Source organism: Chelonia mydas, chromosome 1 (assembly GCF_015237465.2).
Source record: "Chelonia mydas isolate rCheMyd1 chromosome 1, rCheMyd1.pri.v2, whole genome shotgun sequence".
In the NCBI taxonomy this organism is placed as follows: domain Eukaryota; kingdom Metazoa; phylum Chordata; order Testudines; family Cheloniidae; genus Chelonia; species Chelonia mydas.
In genome coordinates this window covers 37,126,260-37,148,898 of record NC_057849.1, presented here as the reverse complement: position 1 = coordinate 37,148,898, position 22,639 = coordinate 37,126,260, and the positions used below count along the sequence as shown (strand labels likewise).

The following is a 22,639-nucleotide window of genomic DNA, read 5'->3' as shown; positions in this document are numbered from 1 at the left end:
TCAGGTTAACATTCATTGGTGCTGTTGCCAATTTGGTAGATTATCTGCTAGTGACTGCAAGTTTTCATACATGATGAAAGACCACCACTGGGGAAAAAAAAAGTGCTAAGAAAGACTTTAGGTAATCAGCTAAAACACCTGCTTAAAGAACTAAAAGTTTACATTACTGCTAGTACTATGAAAACTAGAGGAGGATTGGTCATTTCTTTGCTTCTTACACCCCCTCAAAGCTGCACTAGAATTGCATCCACCTATTCTACGGACATTGTTTTCAAACCATATACAGAATCTTCAGTGAAAATACATATTCTGATCTTTCTACATTTCTAAGTTTGCATCTGGATATATCTGTTCAGCTCAAAATAGTCCTCAAAACTGTAGCACAGAATCAGGCCAGAAGGCAAAATTTTTAAAACTGCTCCTGAACTAGCGCAAAGGTGACAGTAGTTTACTTGAACATAAGCAATTGTCAGCCAGTTTTTTCTGGATACCACAGATTGATGGGCTTGTCTCACAGGAAGCTGTAATTGTATAAAGTAGGGTGTGAACTTAACGGGATATGGTTATACCAGTTAACTCTGCAAGTGAACACTTCTCTGACTAAACTGAAAAGGCCCTCTGACAAATGAGAAATGCCAATTATCTGTGCATAATCTAAAGGTTAAGTATTTTTAGCTGTAGCTGACAAACTTGTCTTCTATGAGGTCAGTTACTATTTTGTAACAATAGGGTTAAAGCTAATCAAAGTGCTGCAGAAATCCTGAATGAAAAGCTGGTTTAAAAACTCCTCCAGCATTGTAGTTAACCATAGAAGTCTAAACAGTTGATGGCAAGCTAGGCTCATGCTCTTGTTGTAAAGATATGTTCCAACAGCAAGATTCAGGTAACTGCCAGGTGATTTTCATGGGAAAAAAACTTGAACTAGATATTACAGGTTTAAATAAAAAATTGAGCACTTAAGCTATGTGTCCATTTTAAAGATTTATGAATGATTTAATATCAATTCATTACCCACCAAAGAAAACAATTTTCATTCAAATAATTACTTGCAGGGAGATCATCCACAGAACAGCTACATCCCAAATAGGCATACAGTCTTCGTCTAGTGACAACTTGTAGTTTACCATAATCTGACAAGTTTTAGTTCACACTATGTAAAAAACTGCACTAAATTAGTTTAAAGTACAAAACAGATGTGAGCATGACTGATCAAGGTTTTAGAGAAATACTATAGAAAACCAAGTTAAAGTGGGTGTTAACTGCCACCACCACTCAGATTATTTTACTCAGATAATTTTAAGGTTTGGTATTTTCAACAGCCAGCCAGCCAGACTACAGCTTTTGGATCAGAATCGCAGAAGCACCACCTCCTCCATTACAAATTCCTGCAAGACCATACTGTCCTTGCTTCAGCACATGGGCCATGTGAGCAACAATTCTCGCTCCAGACATTCTATATAATAAAGAAAACAGGTTAGTTTTTAGGAAGTCATCTTGATTTTACACAAGTTTCTCTAAGACAAATCAACAGATTCAAATGGCAGTACTGCTGTAGCACTGCATCCTCGGATTAAGTATCTAATACCCATACTTAAGAGTAATAAAAGCAACTTTCCACCAGTTTTTCCATTTTGTCTTTATGTAAATAGCATTCTAAACATAGCTCTTTAAAATACCAGACTTCCTGTTCCCTGCTGGAACTGAATTAACTGGGCTGCACTGCAAAGCACAGCTCTCTCAAAAAGACAACAGGATGCACATAAGTCTCTTCCATGCTGCCACCACCGCAGGAAGAAAGAATTTTGAGAGCAGCTGCTGGTTCAAGTGGTGGTTTTGTGCACCGATTTCTTCATCAACTACAAGTCTGAGGATGTACAATGAGGTGCTGCTTTTGCTGTGATTAAGACCCTAAGCCATCAAACACAGCGGTCTGGTCTACACTAGGAAATTGTCAACATGACTAAGTCACACAAAAAATCCACACCCCCTGATCAACGCAGTTAAACTTACCTAATCCCCCCTGTAGGCAATGCTAAGTCAATGGGAGAATTCTACCATCAACCTAACTACTGCCCATCAGGGAGGTGGAGTATCTACACCAACAGGAGAATTCCTCCCACCGGCGTAGATAGCATCTTCACTGAAGCAGTCCAGCTGCACCACTGCAGTGTTTTAAGTGTAGACAAGCATTCTGGCACAAAAGTCAGTCATTTAGTTCATAAACATTTGCAGGATCAGGGCCCAACATACTTACAAAGAGACGGACTTTTAAAAATAACCTATCCAGAGAAGACTATGGTGATGCTGATTTGGTCAGAGGACGCCAACAGAATATGGCAAGGAAGATGTTAGGACCACTCCTGAAATCACAGGGGCTAACATCTTTACCAACAAAGCTTGCAACTCAAGGGGCACTTCTGGATCACCATTTGCTCCTGGAATCCCCGATGGTTTTTTCCAATCTGTATTTAGCTAGACGATTGGGGCTATTTTTCTTCAGTAGATCTGCACAATGCCAGTTATCACCTCCAAAGTAGATTACTGGGAAAGACTTAAGACCATTCAGAAACTACAGCTGCTTCATAATGGGGGACAACTTTTTCTTTTGGGGGGGAGGGGGTGGAGAAGGGGAAGGGAGGCTAGGTGGGTTAAACTGAAGAGAGCACATTATATCAGTGCTCCAATGACTGCACTGGCTTCTAACTGCAATACTAGGCATTCAGTAAATGTTCTGGATCCACCTTACACAACAGCGGAGATCAAATGTGAGGGGATTTTCAGTAGAGGGCCCTAGACCTGGAGTTTAATTGCCTGTTGGTCTTTACACTATGCCCTGAAGGTCCTCCATTTAACTTTGGCTTTTTGTAGGAGGGCTTAGTCAGCATAACAAATACTTAATAGTACAATAGATATTGAAAGCATGGCAGAAACATTAATTAGTGGCTTTACTGTTGCAGTTCATTCTGATCAGAGTAATGTCTATTTCCTGGTTAACGCATTAAATAATATGAAATTTTTGGAAAAAAATGGTATATGCACCAAGACAACAGTGATGGGAGCAAATAAATGAACTGAATAAATAAATTTCGTGGGGGACAAGGAAAATTCTTCATCCAAGAAAAGGTTCCCAATCTTGCTCGTCTACTGCATAGAAGAGCTAAATACTGAGGAGAAAGGTGAACCTCCAACCAAGCCTGATTCACAGCGCCCTGTAAGTTAAGCCTTGGATAAAATTAAAATGGACTTGCTACCAAACTGCCATCATCAATTCTTGTTCATGGTTCTTCCTACTGACTGGCTCCCTGTGACAGTTAGCAAAAGCCTTTGCCCTTGGCTTAAAAAACTAAAGACAAAATGGAAGAGTTAAAAAAACATGGCCCAAGCACACAAATGCAATGATGTGTTTAACAGATACTGTCCAAGAATAAGACCTACCCTAAAGTGCAAACAAAAAATACACAATGGAGTACTTCACCTACCCTATTGGATGTCCCAAAGACACAGCGCCTCCATGTATGTTCACCTTCTGTGGATCAATATCCAGCATTTTAATATTGGCTAAGACTACAACGCTGAATGCTTCATTGATTTCCCACATCGCAATGTCTTCCTTTTTCAATCCTGCATCACTAAGAACCTAGAAATAAAACATTGTGAAAGTTATGTAGCCAAAAGCACTTCCCGGTGGTCCTTTTTGTTTTGAATTCAATGTTACACTTCCTATAACTAGTTGAAAGTTACCCAGTGAAGCACTCAGCCTGGATCAGAAGCTTCCCCTTGTCACAGGGCTTTTCACCAGTTTCCCAGCTCGGATACACATTATTCAAAAGTGCTGTTAAGACTATTTCCTGCAAAGAAAGGATTGTACAGAAGACTGCACATCTCAGCAGTTGCCCCTGTAAAAACAGGGCTACGGTGGCTCTAGATCTGGCTTTAAGTCACAATTGAAATGAGCTCAAGGGAAGCCCAGCAGAGAAAAAAAGAAAAGAGTACAGAGCCTCTACTTTGAAGGTGTCAAACACAAAGCCTACTTGATGTACTTTTGCGGGTTGTGTAGCATGTTCAGATTCTGCAGAATCTAAACTGTCTTCTTTGCCCTCATGCTTACAAATACGCTGTGTTTCATTTGGAAGGTTAACTGACACATATCTTCCCCATTTGCAGACAGCTCGAAACAACAGCTCTGGAAATTCACTCCCCCTTTTCCATTAGCCTCAATCGAGTGATGATGCTTCACATGTCAGCAACTATTTATTAGCTGGAAATGGAGTGGAAGTGAAGCCCATGGATGCAAACTGGGAGTTGATGCAAAGAAGAAAATAGAAAGGGGGGGGGGGGGAAGGAGGCAAGACAAGCCATTTAAAAGTTTTACCGGTGTCACTACTGGTTAGGGGGCGATTTTTTTTTGCTGCCAGTTATACTGGTATGGTATAATACCAGTATAGCTTCTTTGAGTTCTTGAATTGGAATAAGCTATACCAGTATACGCACTTTTCTACTGCTATAACTATCTAAACTCGGGAGGGATGCAAAACTTCTAAGTACAGACAAGACCAAAGCCAGGGAAGCAGTAGAGATGTAGAAGTGAGGACAAGAAGAGAAATAGTGGTAGGTCCTAAGAGTGAGAATATTTTCCCAAGTGATGCAGAATGCAACTGACTTAAAAATATGTTACATAAAAATCTTTTTTCTAACCTTGATCTTTATGCAATCACCACAACATCATCAGTGAGAGATCTGTGGATCAAGGGGGATTATATAGATGTAAATTTATGCCCCAGCCCAAGCACCATAATTAAAAATATAAATTTGGCCTTTCCTACACAATGAATTTGACACCCCAATCTAGTTATTAGCATTAATGTTAACACCTGAGGACTCAAGCCTCCATTTTAATATTTATACCTTGCAAGCTAAATTGGTTTTAACATATCAATAATTCCATCAATGTAATTCAATGAAGTGGGTTAAGTTTTAAGAAACAGCTACGGTTGTATGGACATAACCTTTTCTACTGACCAAAGCCATAAATCAGCTCAAACAACCAACACATTTGACAAATGTGACAAATATTTTCCACAGATTTGGGTTAATCTGATGCTGCCAAATACACATTTCCCCACTAGTCTACAAAGGAACATTTTACCAATTACGCCAGTATACCAGCCCTGTACCCCACCATGTAGACACACTTATTCTGATGACTTTTTTCTGTTTAGATCAAAACAAAAGTGCCCACATGGGGGGAGGGGGTGTGTGTTATATACTAGTATAGCTATATCAGTTTAAATTAATACCTTAGATTGTATTAAAAAAAATCCTTCCAGTGCAGGCAAGGCCTTAGTTACTGATAATTGCTTTGATATGCTCAGAATAATTTAATAATTAACCACCCAGCTAGATTCTCTCTCAAGCATTGAGATTAACAGATCTGTCTTAACTTCAACTCAGGCAACATTATTAATCCCCCAGTCTGGCACTAAAGGAGTCTGCATAGTAAGTGCCAATACAGAAGAACATGGAAAGTTGTCAGTTTTATTTTACCTACTTTTGTCATACCCACAGAGAGAGCCTTTATTTAATACAATGAACAGCATCATTTAAGTAGTTCCTTGTTGAGACACTAACTCAAATCCCATCACACTTCTGTCTAAAATTTTTTTCACTTGTTACTTATAACACCTGAAGTTACTATAATGGCTAAATAAGAAATATTTTTTTCTGTTTTCTAATTTGTTTACTTTGGGTATTTGACTTGATAGCCTATTTATGTTGTGTTCCTGTTTGTGAGGATTTTTCAGACAGCAACAGGATGACTAAACCACAAAAAACTGGCAGAGGTATTGAGGGGCAAGGAAGTACCTGTAACTACTTTCAACTCTTTTCTTTAAGCCGACTAGATTTCAAGGGGACTGTGTTCCTTTAATAAAAAAAACCCATCTAGAACAGAAAACTGCATGCACACTTTGCGTGGGAGTTATTCTTGTGGCTAAGCAATCATAATATAAATACTACTTTACACTTTATCTACAAGGTCCAAAAGTACTTTATAAATGATGCAAATATTGTCTGTATTCCAATCAGAGGAAAATGCATGTTGGATCACTGGAGCAATTTAGGCAAGCTTACAATTTTTTTTTTATATTCAGCAATGATCAGTTTTGTTCCTACCTTGGGAACAGCATACGCAGGTGCAATTGGAAAGTCAATAGGATCAACAGCAGCATCTGCAAAAGCTGTAAGACCATAAATATTATAGAAATCTTTTATCACTTTTCACAAAGGAAATATTCACCTATACAGAATACATGTCCAGTACTCCCCTCCTCCACCAATCAATTTTTCTATTCATTTAAATAAAATGACTCCTGAAAACAGGCTGTAAACTGTGTGTGCTTGTATGCAAACAGTATGGTAATATTTTCAGATTTTACTTTTAAAATGTGTTAGACATAATCCCATTTAGGAAAGGTTGGCTATGATCAGGAGTCAAAGCACGTTTGGCTCCTCAAATTTAAAAGAACAGTTCAAGTTATGTTACAGCTGCACCTTCCTAGCCAATGAACCTATCCCACGTTCCCCCATGAAAAAGACGACTGGTAAAGCAAGATTCCAAGTCACATGGCAAATCATAAGAGTATTTTCCAGCACAGTACTTGAGAGAGGCATTTGGAAAAATTCCTACCCACTATTCTTGCAAGTGGTGTGACATTAAGTCTCTTGGCTGCCTCTGCAGTCATCACAACCAAAGCAGCTGCTCCATCATTCAGTGTGCTGGCATTGGCAGCAGTTACTGTTCCTGAAAAAAGTAGACCAGTATTTAAACAGAAGAAGGAAAACGCAATAGCTCAGGTATCTCTTTCCAATGCATTTATCTGGCAGAGGGGCCCTGAATCTGAGCTCGTCTATACAAGTATGGGACACTGGCTTAACTAAGGCTACATCTACACTACAAGCCTGGAATGTGATTTCCCAGTTCGCATACAAATTCTCATGATTGCTCGATGAGAGCTAGCATGAGTATTCGCAAAAAGAAAAGGAGTACTTGTGGACCTTAGAGACTAACCAATTTATCTGAGCATGAGCTTCCGTGAGCTACAGCTCACTTCATCGGATGCATACTGTGGAAAGTGTAGAAGATGTATATAAAGTCTTCTGCAGTTTCCACAGTATGCATCCGAAGAAGTGAGCTGTAGCTCATGAAAGCTTATGCTCAATAAATTGGTTAGTCTCTAAGGTGCCACAAGTCTTCCTTTTCTTTTTGCGAATACAGACTAACACGGCTGTTACTCTGAAGCACGAGTATTATTAGTAGTGCAGCTGTGGTAGCATAGGCAGTGGCTGCATGGTTTAGCTGTGCTGAGTACATACTCACAGGCTGCAGGAGTGTTTGTACTTGGCATGGCTAGACCATTCCAACACTGCCAGTGCTACTGAAGCTACACTACTACTTACACAAGTGCTAGCTCTCACTGAGTTACCTCAAGTACGTGTACGTGAGCTGGGGGATCACACCCCTAGCTTGTAGTATAATGTAAACATAGTCTCAAGGTGAGCTTTTAAATTGAATTGGTGCAAAAACCCGTGTGGACACTTACACCAATTTAAACCTGGCTTAAATTGATGTATCTTACTTAGGTAAGGTAATGGCTTCCACATTACCAATAATCAATTTAACTCCAAATCGATACAGGGCTGCAAAAAAGTGTGGCAACTAAACGGATTTAGCTTCAGAGATCCATCGACTGGAGACAGATGCGTGTGAAGGCGCACATGCTCCCACTGGAATAAGAAGTTACACTGTTGTAAACTGTATGTGTAGACCAAGCCTGTAACCATATTGATTTATGCCAGATTTAAAATCAATTTAAGTGTCCCGATATAAGGTTTTCCATCAGATTAAACCAGATTTGAAAATGAAGGTTGGTTACTTATAACCAGAGTTCTTCGAGAAGGCTCTGCATATTCCCAACTTACGGGTACTGCGCCGCATTGTGGTAGTGCCTTCTTTAGCAGTGTCAGCTAGAGCACTGTCATGCACCTTACCTCTCCCCTTCCCTCAGCATCACCAATGTTCCAAGGGAGAGGCTATATAAGAGAGAGCGTGCCCTCACTACATCAGAGCCAGAGATCAAGGACTCCGACAAAAAGGGGAAGGCCGGTGGGAGTGTGAACATGCAGAGCAATCTCTAACAACTCTGGTTACAAGTAAGTAACTTCCATTTCTTCTTCAAGTGGCTCTGCATATTCCCACTTACGGGACAGGCTGATAAGCAGTGCTGAAAATTAACTAGAAGTAGGAACAGATTCTTAACTGAATAAGGGCCGAAGTAGTGCTTTACCAAATCCAGCATCTGCCCTACAGGCCAAGTCCAAAGTACGGTGCTTAGTTAAGATGTGCGCCAAAGTCCAGATTGCAGCTCTGCAAATTTCAGCAACTGGCAGAACTGACAGGGGAAAAAATAATCGCTAACACTAACTATCCTAACAATAAAAAGGGCTCTGACTCCAAAGAGACTAGAGTTGTTCACATCCATCCAGGCACACGGTGAGAAGGAACTGAGGTACTGAGGGCACTCCAGCCCCTATACAAGTCTTGCTCTCAGAACATCGGTGAGACTGGACAGGAGGGGCAAAGAGTGCAAAAGCGCTCTAGCTGACCCTGCTAGGTGGTTCTGTGGCTAGGTACCACAAAGCAGCATAGTACCCGTAAGTGGGAATATGCAGAGCCACTTGAAGAAGCTCTTAGTTAAACAAGTTCAACTTATAATTAAAGCCTGAAGAGAATGAAAAATGGACTGGATCAGCACTCAAAGCAATAATGTTCCATACTATACAACAACAAAACAGATACAGCTCCCAAACTCATGTACCACTTCTCCAGGAAAGACACTCATCTTGACGTCTACTTTTCAGTATTAGCACTCCACTTACAAGAACATTTGGGAAACTGCAATTCTAGACCAACTTTGCTGTTTGATTCCCCCACAATTATCACCTGTTTCAAGTGAAAACCATTAAAGCCTGTCACTAAACCAGGCCTTGCATTTCTCCAGGAAACACTGCTGCACATTGTCCAGTTATAAGAACAATTCTCCAGGCAACAAAGGGTGCTGCTGTAATTGGTGCCCACTGTATTCCTATGTTTTCTATCTGGAAATCATTCGTCTTTACCTGAAAACAGCTTATCTGGGTCAAAATACATTGGGTGGAAAGAATATGTTATTCACCCTCCTATCAACGTGGTCCAACTTGAAAGAGTTTTGAGATTTTATTTTTTGAAATTAAGTACCATAAGAATACACAGCTCTCAAAGTTAAGCCCTGAACAAGAGCAGCCTACCGTGTTCAACTGAAGATAAGCATGGTCCTCCTGCTAACATACTTTGGAGGAACTCGGTCAAAAAAGACAAACACCAGAGTCCCTGTTTCAAGTAAAGCAGTTCACCTTTAACTGCAACTAGAGCTGTGGAAATCTTTAATTTAAAATTTGATACATCCCTTCCTCTCCTGCAACACATCAGTAACATATTGGTAATCAGCACGAAGTCTGTGTTTAATAAAATAATGACATATGTCCCAGGAATTTCAATTGGAAACTATTCTTCACTACTTGGCTTAGTGAGGAGAGACTTAAAATATTGTCTACAGAATTTGCTCTGTAAAAACAAATAAAAATTTAAATAAATAAATAAATAAATAAATAAATTGCTCCATATACAGTACTTACCATTTTCTTTTTGAAAAACAGTCTTCAGCTTTGGAACTTTACTGAAATCAACACGCTTGTACTCTTCATCTTCTTTCACTTCTATATCTGGTTTCCCTGAAATACAGATGCCAAATCAAAGCCAACTCAATCAGTTTTTGGCATTTTAGCATGAAAAGCTGCACAATGATGCACATGACACTTCACCAGGTTATTGTTGTTATGATTTATCCAAAATGTAACCCTTAAGACAGAGGTCCCCAAACTGTGGGGCACACCAATCTAGGGGGGCGCAGAGGAACATTCAGGGGGGTGTGGCGGGTCCGGCCCAGCCCCCACAAGGGGTGGAGAAGGAGCACCATCCATCCCAGCTCTGCTCTGGCCCCGCCCCCAGCTGCAGCTCCATTCCCAGACCCAGCCCTAGACCTGCCCCCAGCCTCAGCTCCCTTACCCCATCCGCGTTTACACACACACACACACACACACGAGCCGCGTCCCCGCTCCCAGCCCCGAGGGGGAGGCAGGAGACAGACAGGAGTAAGGGGAGGCGCAACCCTGAAAAGTTTGGGGACCACCGACCTAAGGTATTCTGCACTCATTTATTCTATGCTACATTCCATTTTTAGACACCCTGACGTATTATTTCTATAAAAATGTGATTTAATTTAGCTCTGAAGAGAGACACAAAAATTGACAAGCTTGCTCCTTTATCCTATTGATCCACATCAGGTTTATTGTTAAGACAAGACCTTTATCAATTCACCTCCCAGGCTGGTGGAGAGAGAGAAGAAAAAAAAAAAAATCACAGATCAATTAAGTGTATTAAAATAGTAAAAAACAGATTGAGATGAATTACAGGCCACATTACCTAGCGCTTATTCTATGTTGTAACACTCATGCAAGTTACAAGAGAAGGATGGATAACTCCACTACCTCAGTAAAAACAAAGAGGAAAAAAATTACCATAAACAGTCACCAACTGTGTTTGCCAGAATGCAAGCTAAGAATATTTTTTTTCTACAGAAATGTAAAAAATAGTCCCAAAATTTGCACATTCCAGCTGCAATGTTAGTATTCATCACTGCACAATTTAACACCTTTTAACATGAAAAAAATTTTAGAATGTATTTCCATAATACCTTTTTGTGAAATAGTGACAGGAACAACCTCCTTTGTCAGTTCTCCTGATTCCCAGGCTGTCCTGCTCCTAGTGTAAGAATTTATGGCGTAAGTGTCTTGCTCCTCTCGTGAAACAGTAAGCTTCTTAGCAGTATTTTCAGCACAATTACCCTAGGGGAAAACAAAGACCATTCTGAGAACATGAACCAGAAACATAGATGGGAAGATTAACTCCTATCTTTTTTAAATGGATATGACAGAACTTTTGAAGTGAATTTTTAAGTGTTACAGTTGCCAGGAGGTTCTATTGTGACAACTGCTACAGGAATCTGAACTTCACAACAGAAGTTAATGAGCAATTTTCTGGACAGATGTAATTTAAGCCAGAAAGCCATGATCGTAATGACGGATGCAGTGTAGTTGTAGCCATGTCAGTTCCAGCATATTAGATAGACAAGGTGGATGAGGTTAATAGCTTTTATTGGACCAACTTCTCTGTTGGTGAGACAAAAAAGCTTTTGAGCCACACCAAAAAGCTCGAAAGCTTGTCTCTTTCACCAACAGAAGTTGGTCCAATAAAAGCTATTACCTCAGCCACCTTGTTTCTCTAATGTTCCTAATGAGGCCTTTATAATTTAAAAAATATATATATATATATATATATCAACCTGTGTGAATTTAATGCTTTTGAAATGGCTTGGATCGACACTCTGAAGCCCTGTTTAGCCACATAATAGTACATCCACACAGTTCTCACCAATGCACATCATTGCTATACTGGTGGGACTGCCTTAGAGGCTTGAAAGGGTACTTCAATCTCCAGATCTTACTCAGTCCTTGGATTCTCAGCAGTGCATGACAAATTGGCAAGCAGTGTCAATTTTTCATCCAACAACTGAACTGAGACCACCTAAGTTTTTGCACAGGTTACTGAACAGTGTGATAATTTCTCTCTCTCTCTCTTTTTTTTTTAAACTGTATACGTAACTATCCTCTAACTTGACTGTGACCACCTAACTCACTTCACACAGGTTACTGAACAGCCATAGAACCAACAGTTACAAATCTTGTTCACTACGAACACGGGCTATACATTCACTGATGACAGAGGTGAAGGGTAATATATCCCATTACCAATTCCATGAGATACACTAAGTCCACCTGGGAAAGTTATTCTGAAGATGAGAGGGAGCTAGACCCCTCCTCCTTGGTCACCAGGCTAACTTCCTAAATATCTGCATGCACATTTGGTTAAACTTATACTGTTTCTATAGCAAAGTCTACGTATAAAACATTGCTTAGAGATCAGTCTGCGTTAGTTTGATTGCAGCATTCCTCTAATTCCTCACACAAGTGAGTTAATTTCTATACCTCTATCTAGCCAAATAGAGGGTGACAGGGGCTTGTCCTCCTCCGCAGTTCTGGCTGGGTGGGGAGGCTCTGCTCCGTCGGAACTACAGCCACCCCTCCACTTCCCCCCCTTAACTTTGCATCCTCAGGGATTGCATGTCACTGACCCTGGGGCCGCGCAGGAAGCCCTCTGCAGCTCTTCTGTCATGGCCCTGCTCACTCACTCCCATGGCAGCGAACCTGCAGAGGGCTCCCTGTACTGGGCAGGAACCATTCAGCAGCAGGGTGGTCTCCCTTGCAGCCAGTGGATCTTTATCCTCCTCTTCCTCACAGTCCTAACCAGTAGTCTCAGCTCGATTATCCAAAACTCTGCATTAGCTGAATCTCTTCCTTGTCCCCCAGCATGGCATATATTCCCCCTGCAGCATGTCTCTCATGCTAGGGGACAAGGAAGGGTTTCAGATAATAGAGTTTCAATAGGGAGTAGACTGTGTAACCTTATGCAGAGTACATTACTACTCCAGCCTGGAGGAGGACAAGGTATGTATAACAAAGGTGAAGTCTGTATCAGTGAAGAAATGTTTTAATCTATAGGCCAGACAAAGATTGTAAAATATTATTTGGGCAACTGCTACTATTTAGGAAGCAAGGAGTAGAAACTCATCCAATAAAGACTTTGGGTAGGAGAATTCCTTCAGTGGGGAGAACAATCATTAGTTCCTCAAAATGCCCACCAGTCTCGCTTCAGTCTTATCTGGATTCATCTTAAACCAGTGAGCTATTGTCAGGATGCTAGCTGACATGGAACCAGGAGAATCAAATATTATGAGGTGCTATCAGATGAGAGAGAGAATACAGATAGTCTCAAATCTCATTCTCCTCTAGGAACCTCACATATATATTTTGAAGAGGAGGTAACAGGGAAACCGTGCTGGGCCACACAAGTGGATGCCCTCAGGGAGGTTGAGCAGTTTTATTGGTCCCCCCCTGGAAGGAAGGAATAGTGAGTTATTAGTGATCAACTGCGCATTCTACAGCATACACCAGGGTCTTGAGTCTCTGTCTACCACTGTCCTGGACTCTTGAGAAAGGCCTCACACACAGCCACACAAAACAACCACTTTGCCTGCTCCTGAATTTTGATCTGCCTAGCCTCTCCACACCACTCACAATAAGAATCATGAAAGTGGAAGAACCCTTTCTTCAGAACCAGTTCTGTCCCTCATTTCCCAGGCATGCCAGAACCAACATTTAAACAGTTACTAATAAACTCCTGAGTTCGGTAGTAGGCTCATGGTAGGCAAAAAAAAAAAAAAAAAAAAAAAAAGAAAGTTGCCGTATGTTTCAGTATTGAACAGCAATAATTACCATGTGGATTTTGTTGTAAACATCAGTCAAGCCATCTTTTACAATCAAATCTTCCAGCTTCACTCCTCCATAAGGTGTTGCCCCTCTGCTCATTGTATAGGGAACATTAGACATGCTCTCCATCCCACCAGCCACCATCACATCCTTCTCAAACAAAACAAGCATATGTTAAAGTAAATTACAATAAAAACCATTTTATATAAAATTTCTTACCACATAACAAAAGATTAGAAAACATGTTACAGATGTTTCTAACAAAATTGCTTCTATTTTTTGTGTAACAGGAAAAAAGTGAAAACAGTTAATTGGTGTTGGCACAGGAAGTGAACGTGACCAATGTTCTGTATCTGAACTGTAATTTCAAAAGATCTGAGAAGCAAAAAGCCTTGAAGATTAGTTACAGGAAAGTTGCAACATGGAGAGTTTCTGAGGGAAAAAAAAGATCTGACAAATTTCTTAGCCAGTATTTCTTTTTAATCTTTCATTCGCTGCCCTGGTGCTCTGGCCACCTCACATCAATTAGCATTTTCTTTCTCCTACACCTCGATTGTTGAAATGCAACTGCCTCCAAGATTAAAGTAGAATTTTCTTATTAAAAAGTCTTAGTTTTGCATATTTGTTCCATTTCAGTTCTCCATTAGCAACATGTTACATCTACAGGACAAGCAGCTGTTTCAGAATTTAAGACACTGGCAAGAGAGAGAGAGATCCGTTCACATGAAGTACTAGCTGCTCTATACAGTGTTGTGTCATCTCACAGTGTGGAAAGATCTGACCCAACTTCAAAACACAGTTTACCATGTTGTCTGTTAATAAGCTGGCAACAAACAGGAGTCTTTAAACAGTTTTATCATTGAACCCAAAATTCCATTTAATTAGTATGTGCATTTATTAATATTTCTACATGGTTTTCAAGAAGTAGTTCCTGCAGTTTTATCATCCTTTGTAAGATGTGGTTGACCATTCCCTGGGGCGTCACACATGAAGTCTCTAGATTCTCAGCATGAAGAATAGATGTAACCATTTTAATGCAGTGCATTACATATGGGTAGGGATAAGAAAAATTGCAAGTTTAATGCTTTTCTGTAGTCTATAGAAAAGTTCAGTAAAACACTTTTATATTGCGTCCTCATAAAGGATACTTTACAAGGAGTCAGTCACGGGATTAAGAAAAGGAAGGTTTTTTTATGGTAAGATTTAAAGTAATGATGCTTTGTTCAGTATTAGGTATACACTGGATCCAATAAAAACAACTGAGAATCATGAGGATGAGATGGGCAGTAGAGAGAACTCAAAGGCATTTATGACTAGAAATCAGAAATGGGAAGCCAGAGAAGGGAACAGAAGATTTCTTAAAAGTGTTCTTTTTTTTAAGCTTTGTTATTCTGATCCTATATAATTTTAGGTCTCCAGCCCTTCCAGTTTTTTAAAAAATAATCTATAAATCCAGTAAAGGCTCTAAAACAGTACAAATCACACATCCACTCAAGTCAATGGGAGTTTTGTCATTAACTGTAATGGGATCAGAATTACTGAGTGTGCAGCTGGAGAAAAAAATCTCTAATTATATAGTTTCTAAGACCTACTTACAGTCAATTAGGGCTGAATCCAGCAAAGCGGGTAGAGAGACAGTGACATACTGTGGGAATCAGGCATGCATAATCACTTCAGGTCAAATCTCTAATTCTCCGAAATATGAGAGCCCCTACAAAGTGTGTGGCCTGCATCCATCAAATGTAAACCTAAGGTATGAATATTCTTTAAATGTGAATTACTAATCCCAGCAGTAGCTACTGAAATAGAAGTACTGGACCTGTTCCTGATCCCACTGAAGTTAATGGCAAGAATACCATTTAGGGCCTGATCAAAGACCAGTACAGTCAGTAGCAAAAGATTCCCCTTGACTTCAGGCTCTACACCAAGCCCTTAATACTAGGTCAGATTGGGTTTGGTGTGAATTAAGCAGTGGGCCTAAATCACTGATATCAGTAACTGTACGAAGGAGGAGGGGAGAGAGAGTACATATTTTAAGAAATGAAAGAATACTTATGTCAGCAGGTAGGTTTTCCAAATATGTACCATAATTGGCAGATAAGATTTTTTTTCTCCTAATCTAGGCCTGGTCTATATTAAAAGGTTACATCAGCATAACATGTCAGTCGGGGGTAAAAAACAAAACAAAACAAAAAACCCACAAATCACACCCCCACTGATGTAGCCATACTAACAAAACCCTGAGACACAGCTATGTTGACAGAAGAGGGTCTCAGACAACACAGCTAACTTTGTTTGAGTCGGGTGGTTTTCCTACAACAGGAAAAACTCTTTTGTCAGCATATATTGAGTATTAAAGGGTTATACTAGAGTAGTCTCTAGTTCTGACTACCAGTATACGTCTACACAAGAGGCACGAGTCAAAGAAACCTGGTTAAGATCTAGGTATTTTGCTTCTCTACCTTCTCTTCCCCTTAAAAGGAAAAGCTTATAATACTGACCACAACTACTTCCACCACTATTAACTGTGATTAATCCTAAAATATATGCGAGACACATTTCTAAATAAACAAATTTGTTAACTATGTATCTACAAAATTAGGATTTATGTAAAAAAATATAAATTCTTGTTAAGCAGTATTAGCACAAAAACAAAAAGTAGTATATTATAATGAGCAGGAAACCACCACATTAGTCTCGTATTTCTCAGAGATCAGAATTTCCACATTTTGGCAATCAGATCTCATGTTTGAAGTTAACGGGCACTAAAATTCACATACCTGATTTCCACACATCAGATTCTGTGCTGCCATCATGACGGACTTCATTCCAGAAGCACAAACTTTATTGATAGTTGTAGCAGGAGTACAGTTTGGTAAACCTGAGAAAAGTAAATATAATAATCAACCAAGACAACAACATTATTCTATTTATAATTTAATTACATCATCCATTTTTAACATTTAACTATTAGCTGCTAATCTCGTTGCACTGCCCCTCATTACAAAAAAAACTGCCTTTCACCATCACTAATATTTCATAAGGGGCTAACTTTCATCTAAAGTAAAATAGTTATAATCTGTACCTACAGTTCTATAGCAGCTCTATATAGTATAAATTCTCTAGATCTTTAAGCACAGAAACAAAAACATGTTAATACCTGCACCCAGTAGTGCTTGTCTTGTTGGAGCTTGTCCTTGTCCAGCCTGCAAGACATTACCCATATACACTTCTTTCACTTCTTCTGCAGGAATACCTATAAAATAAATCAAGAGGCTTTTTCTAAGGGAGACAAGCAATACACCAGTATTTTTACCTTTTACATAAAGTTTTCAATCTAACACTGGCAATAAAATGCACTGATTTTACTCCAGTGAGGCTAAAATACAGCACACAGACCTACATCGAGAGCCTCGCAGGTTTCCACACTTATGGTTCATGAAAAAATGCTGAAGACTGCTCTAGAGACCAAAGTCCTCTAGGCATCCACAGAACAAAAACAGCACAACCACCAGGAATGCTGCCTTCAACAAACTCCTGGGCAGTGTGTTTCAACCCATTAGAGCAATTCCATCTCCATGTCTTAGTACTGTAAATCAGTGTTTAATGTGGTGATAGGTTTTGGAAGGTGGACACCTTACCAGTAGAAACCAGATTAACATTTTATTTCACATCACATAGGCCACTGATTAAAAGTCTAATCTATTTTTAAAAGCAACACTAAAACAAAAGCACTCAAATCAGGCATTAAGTGCTTTACACATTTCATGCTTAGATTTTGTTTTTTAATTGTATCAACTGATAAAAAAGTATAAGATATCAAAGATTAAAAACTCACCCACCCACATACACACTTATTTTTTTTCAAAACAAGATACAAATTGATACTGTTCACTGGGGCAATGTGTAACTTTGTTTTGTTAACAAATATTTACACATACCTGCTCTTTCAATTGCTCCTTTTATTGCAATGGAACCAAGTTCAGTGGCTCGCAACGATGAAAGGGATCCTTGGAAAGATCCAATGGGAGTCCGTGCTGCACTTGCTATGACCACTTCCTAGCAGAATATAATATGTGGTAAGAGTTACAGTATTTAAAAACATAAAATTTCTTTTAACTTGTTCACACTTTGTTTTTTCTTTGAAACAGTGACTCATTTGTACAGTATACAATTGTACAACATGATGTGGGAGCCAAACTGGTCATGGACTTTAGGTGCCAATGCAGTACAAACATTTTAATAATTTTTATGTCATATTAATTGAGACACCTGCCCAAGAAACAAGACATTAAGAATGTCATGATAATTTAGCCAATGTCAGAGATCTTCTTGTGGGGCTAACCATAAATTAACTTCTGAATGAAACAAGGTATGACTTTCAACTCCTTATCGAGGAGCTCACTGCATCTGACTATTTTGAATTACAACATAATATGGAGTTATTTTAAGTATTATGATGATTTGTATTGCTTTTACCCCTATTTTTACTCAGCTCCCCCCGCCCCCATGAACAAGTCTGCCTGTTAAGCTAGCCCATCAATCTGATGGCAGTATGATGTACTGACATTGAAGGGATTAAAGTCTGTGTCCCCCACTTGGGGCCTGTTCATGAATGCTTCCTCAATGGTGTTGATGAGCACCTTCAACCCCCACGTTTCAGTGGGAGTCAAATACACTCAGCACCACGTTGTGTCAGGCCCTTGGTTCTTTATTTACTGAGGTAGGCAGGATTTTGGATGGAATACCTTGTGTCACTTGATTTACTTTCCTCCCACTCCACAAATAAACAGTAACAGGATTAACAAAGAGGCAGACAAATTCAGATGCCCTCAGTTACAGACCAGGTCAGACACAGGTAAGTGCTGAGTGAAATTTTCAAAATGAGAGAGAAAGAGTATTGACCAGCTCCCTGTAAATTTAACAGAAGCATGATGCCCTGCCTTCCCAACCTCTCTGCGGCACTGTGCACTTTGAAGTTATCTGACATTTTGATACAGACAGATCTTAGAAAAAATCTAAACACTGTTCTGATACTAGGTGAGAAACAGGTAACAAGCATTCTTATTCAAGCTTATCACGTACCAAGATGTCTTACCATACGTACTGGTCCGATTACAAGTTGGGAGGGTGGGGAAGGGAAGGGTTTCTATGCTTTTTTTAAGTAATCTCTCTCAAATAGAAGTCCTTGCAATCCCAGTGGTTAGAGAGCAGGGCACTGGGAGTCAGGAGACCTAGATTCTATTCCCAGCTTTGCCAATGACAAGCTGTGTGACTTTGGCCAAGTTACACATTCTTTACATTGAAAGCGTGTTGCAATGCTCAAGTTTTTAAAGATCAGACTCTAAAAGCAGGCTAGTAGCGATGGTTTATCATAACCAATGCTTGTAGCCAGATGCTACTTAATACTTACATTTAAAGTGCGCTGTGATGCATAACCACGGTTTGTATATTTCAAAACCTAAAAACAAGAAAATTATTTTCAAAATTTTACTTCCCAATTTTGGTGACCTGATGTTTCAGCTCAGTAACAGATATATTGTGAAAATTGGGCATTTCTTACAAGTGACTGGGAAACACTGAGAATTACTGAATTTTTCAAGTTAAGAAACATTGGAAAAAATAAAAAACTAATACATCACAAAATGGACTTGGTTCATTTAGTTGACAAATGTGGTAAACATTCTGTAGTATATTTTCCAAAAGTAATAACATCTCAAATATGAGAGATGAGATCTCACTACATCATCTGTGATTAAATCTTTCCTGAGAAATTAAATATCTTTTTTTAAAAGCAATTTGTGGAAAGTAAGGATTAAAAAAGTTCTGTCAGTTTTAATCACTTAATAGCTACTTCTCAGATATAGGAGCTCCAGTATTTCTCATCATCATTACATGCAATGAACCGGTAGGGAATGCTGCTACAAGTTTTGATTATTCAACTCCATTGTTCCTTTAGTCTTTTCACTGCTATCACTAAATTTAGCATTACAAAGGTACCTAATTTCTAAAGCTCAATTTCACTGGCATATGTGATTTGCAATATGGGTGGTGAACATAGGATTCAGCATCAAAAGATGACAACAGAACAACTAGAAAAGAAGTACTTGTGGCACCTGAGAGACTAACAAATTTATTTGAGCATAAGCTTTCTTAAGCTACTGTTAACTTCATCTTATTACTAGATGTACTCACAGTGGGGTGAAAATTCATTATATTTTTTTAAATAAAAAAATTATTTTAAAAGATACATTATCTTAAGAGTTTAAGTCAGCAGCTTAAAGTAATAAAAAAAGTAAAATTATTTCACTAGACAGTGTATACATAGAGTACAGACTGCTAGCATTTTACTGAAATAATATATTCAGGTAAGTTAATTAAAATTAATAGTCACTTAAGGACTTTGAAGGAACACGATAAATTATATTCTAGTCATTTTAAGAAAAGTTAAAAAGTACTTCCAGGTACTATGCCCACCTTGAGTCCCCATGCCAGTTCTGATGATTTTTTAAAATTTTAGCTTCACAACAGGAAAAACAAATTCACAAGCAAGAAAAAGGAAAACTGCCTATATAATTTTATGCATTTAACAACGTTCAATGAACAAAAAGAAAACATCTCCTCTAGTCTTTCACTTATAGTCAATTTGGGTAATTATCTAACAATTTTAGGTGTGAAATTTTCTGAAACATGGGTAAACTTTAAAGCTGACTGCATCCCTTTAAGGTTTTATTTGAACATCCCAGAGAGTAGTTTATTCTTAGAACGGCCTGACCACTAACAAGGGTAACAGCCTTTTATCTTAAACTATCTACAGTTCATGTTATTCAGTCAATTGTACAAATACGCGAACACCCAGCAAACATAGCTGATTGCAGCTCGCACTGCCTGTGCCGCGTACCTGTATGTACAGATAACTGATTTTTTTTTAACCCTGGCAGCTGATAAGATCTCAACTTTGGTTCTGTGGACATACCTGACCCCTTGCGTAAACCACGAATGTCCGTCTGGGTGCTTCACCTGCCTCATCCCCTTCCCAAGGCAGAGGCTCGCAACACTGGGCCGCCCCGGGGGCTGGGGCTGTCAGGCTCGCTCGGCTCAAAGCGGCCCGCACGCAGCCCCGCCTCCCGCAACAGGGGGCGGGCGGGCGGCTGAAAGACCAACGTGGCTGACCTCTGCTGATCCTTCAGCCTTTTGCCACGGGCGCTTTCGGCTCCCTCGACCCAAGGAGCAGGCTCGGCGCTGGCGAGGCAGCGCGCCCCGATCCCGAACCCCCGCCCCAGGCTCTCCAGGGCAGCCCGGTCTCCGGGCAGCCCCGCCGGAGATTGCGGGGGGGGCTGCTGCTGGTGGCGGCGAGGAAGAGGGTCGAGGGTTGGCGCCCCCGCCCGCAGCACGAGGGTGGCCTTGGGGGGTCAAGGCTCCTGGCTGGGCCTCGGGCCACAGCCGCCTCCGCCTGCCCTTGGGCAGGTCACCCCAGGCCGAGCTCCCCAGCGCCCGGGAGGCGCCCCACGCTGGAGCCCAGGCTGCGCTTCCCTCGCCCGACCCGGGGTGGATTCCGGGCCCCGGGCAGCCCGCGGCGCGGTGACACGCCCCATTTCCGCGGCGGGGGCTTCGTGTTTCCCACCGACCCCCCCCCCGCCGCTCACCTGCAGCAGCCTCGCGACCTCCCGGCCGCCCAGCATCGCCGCCGCCGCCATCCCCGCCCGAGTGTCACTGGAGAGGGCCCCGCGCCTCACCTTCAGCGCGGCCGCCCCCTCCCTCAGCCAACGGGAGCCGCTGCTCCGCCCCCCGCCCGCTCCCATTGGCTCCTGCTGATTCCATTGGAGGAGAAGGCGGGGCTTGTGCGGTGGGTCGGAGGGGGCTGGGGGGGGAAATAGGCTACTAAGTGCCACAGGCCCCTCCCCCCCAGGCTCCTCTCCCTGATTCCCACTGCTACTAGGGTCGCCAACTTTCTAATTGTGCAAAACCGACCCCCCTTGCCTTGCCCAGTGTCCCGCCCCTTCGCTGAGGCCCCACCCCCACTCACTCCAGCCCCCCCCCCCCCCCCCGTAACCACTCTTACTCACGTTCACTGGGCTAGGACAGCGAGGGGAGAGGGTGAGGGCTCCAGGTAGGGGTACGGGTTCTGGGGCTGAGGGGTTTAGGGCTCCGGGTAGGAGTAAGGGGTCTGGGGCTGAGGGTTTTAGGGCTCCAGGTAGGGGTACGGGTTCTGGGGCTGAGGGGTTTAGGGCTCCGGGTAGGGGTACGGGTTCTGGGGCTGAGGGGTTTAGGGCTCCGGGTAGGGGTACGGGTTCTGGGGCTGAGGGGTTTAGGGCTCCAGGTAGGGGTACGGGGTCTGGGGCTGAGGGGTTTAGGGCTCTCAGCTGGGGCCAAGGGTGTGGAGTGAGGGAGCAGGCTCAGGGCTGCGGCAGAGGGGTAGGGTGCAGAGGAGGTTGGGGGTGCAGGAGGGGGTTCTGACCTGGGGCAGGGGGACTGGAGTGCAGGCTCCAGCAGGGAAGCGCTTACCTCAGGCTCCCTGGCTCCGCCCTGCTCCCAGAAGCAGCCGGCATGTCCGGCCCCTAGACGAAGGCACGGCCAGGCAGCTCTGCGCAGCGCCTGGTGCCTGCGCCAGCAGCACCACTCCTGCAGCTCCCATTGGCCAGGGTGCCTGTCCAATGGGAGCTGCAGAGCCAGCACTCGAGGCAGGGCATGTTGGGTGCTTCCAGGAGCTGCGTGGAACCCGGGCAGGAACGAAGCCTGCCTTAGCCCTGCTGCGCTGCCGCCTGTACTTTTAACAGCCTGGTCAGCAGTGCTGACCAGAACCACCAGGGTCCCTTTTTGTCCAGGCTTTCCGCTCAAAAACTGGATCCCTGGCAACCCTAACTACCACCCATGGTAATGCAGCAGCCAGCCTGTCACCCCTATCCTCTCTGCACAAATTGTGTCTAAATCCTTTCCCACCCAGCTCCTCCTCTCAGCGCCTGTTCTCCCCACACAGGGCATGCCTACGCTAGAGAAAGGCACAGTGCCGTAGCCACAACCCTGCAGAAGCTAGAAGCACAGGCATTGGTAAAGGCAGGGCTGCGCTTAGCCACACTTTGGTCATCGCCCACCTTGGGGT

The 22,639-nt window shown here is 41.8% G+C and overlaps 1 protein-coding gene across 2 annotated transcripts; it reads right to left on the bottom strand.

Annotated features, from left to right (window-relative positions):
• Positions 1-968: 968 nt before the first annotated feature.
• ACAT1 (acetyl-CoA acetyltransferase 1) lies at positions 969-21,482 on the bottom strand. 2 transcript variants are annotated; one of them, XM_037890358.2, is made up of 12 exons: positions 21,186-21,482; positions 18,953-19,000; positions 17,481-17,598; positions 16,700-16,795; positions 16,320-16,420; positions 13,546-13,689; positions 10,848-10,998; positions 9,730-9,825; positions 6,686-6,799; positions 6,172-6,236; positions 3,480-3,637; positions 969-1,453 (listed from the first exon to the last, which is right to left on the bottom strand). In XM_037890358.2, exons 1-12 carry the CDS (start codon positions 21,339-21,341, stop codon positions 1,333-1,335), a joined length of 1,368 nt encoding a protein of 455 aa, XP_037746286.2. In that variant the 5' UTR covers positions 21,342-21,482; the 3' UTR covers positions 969-1,332. The 2 variants fall into 2 exon arrangements, with proteins under 2 accessions (XP_037746286.2, XP_037746292.1); XM_037890364.2 differs by lacking the exon at positions 21,186-21,482 and adding an exon at positions 20,516-20,610.
• Positions 21,483-22,639: the final 1,157 nt, after the last annotated feature.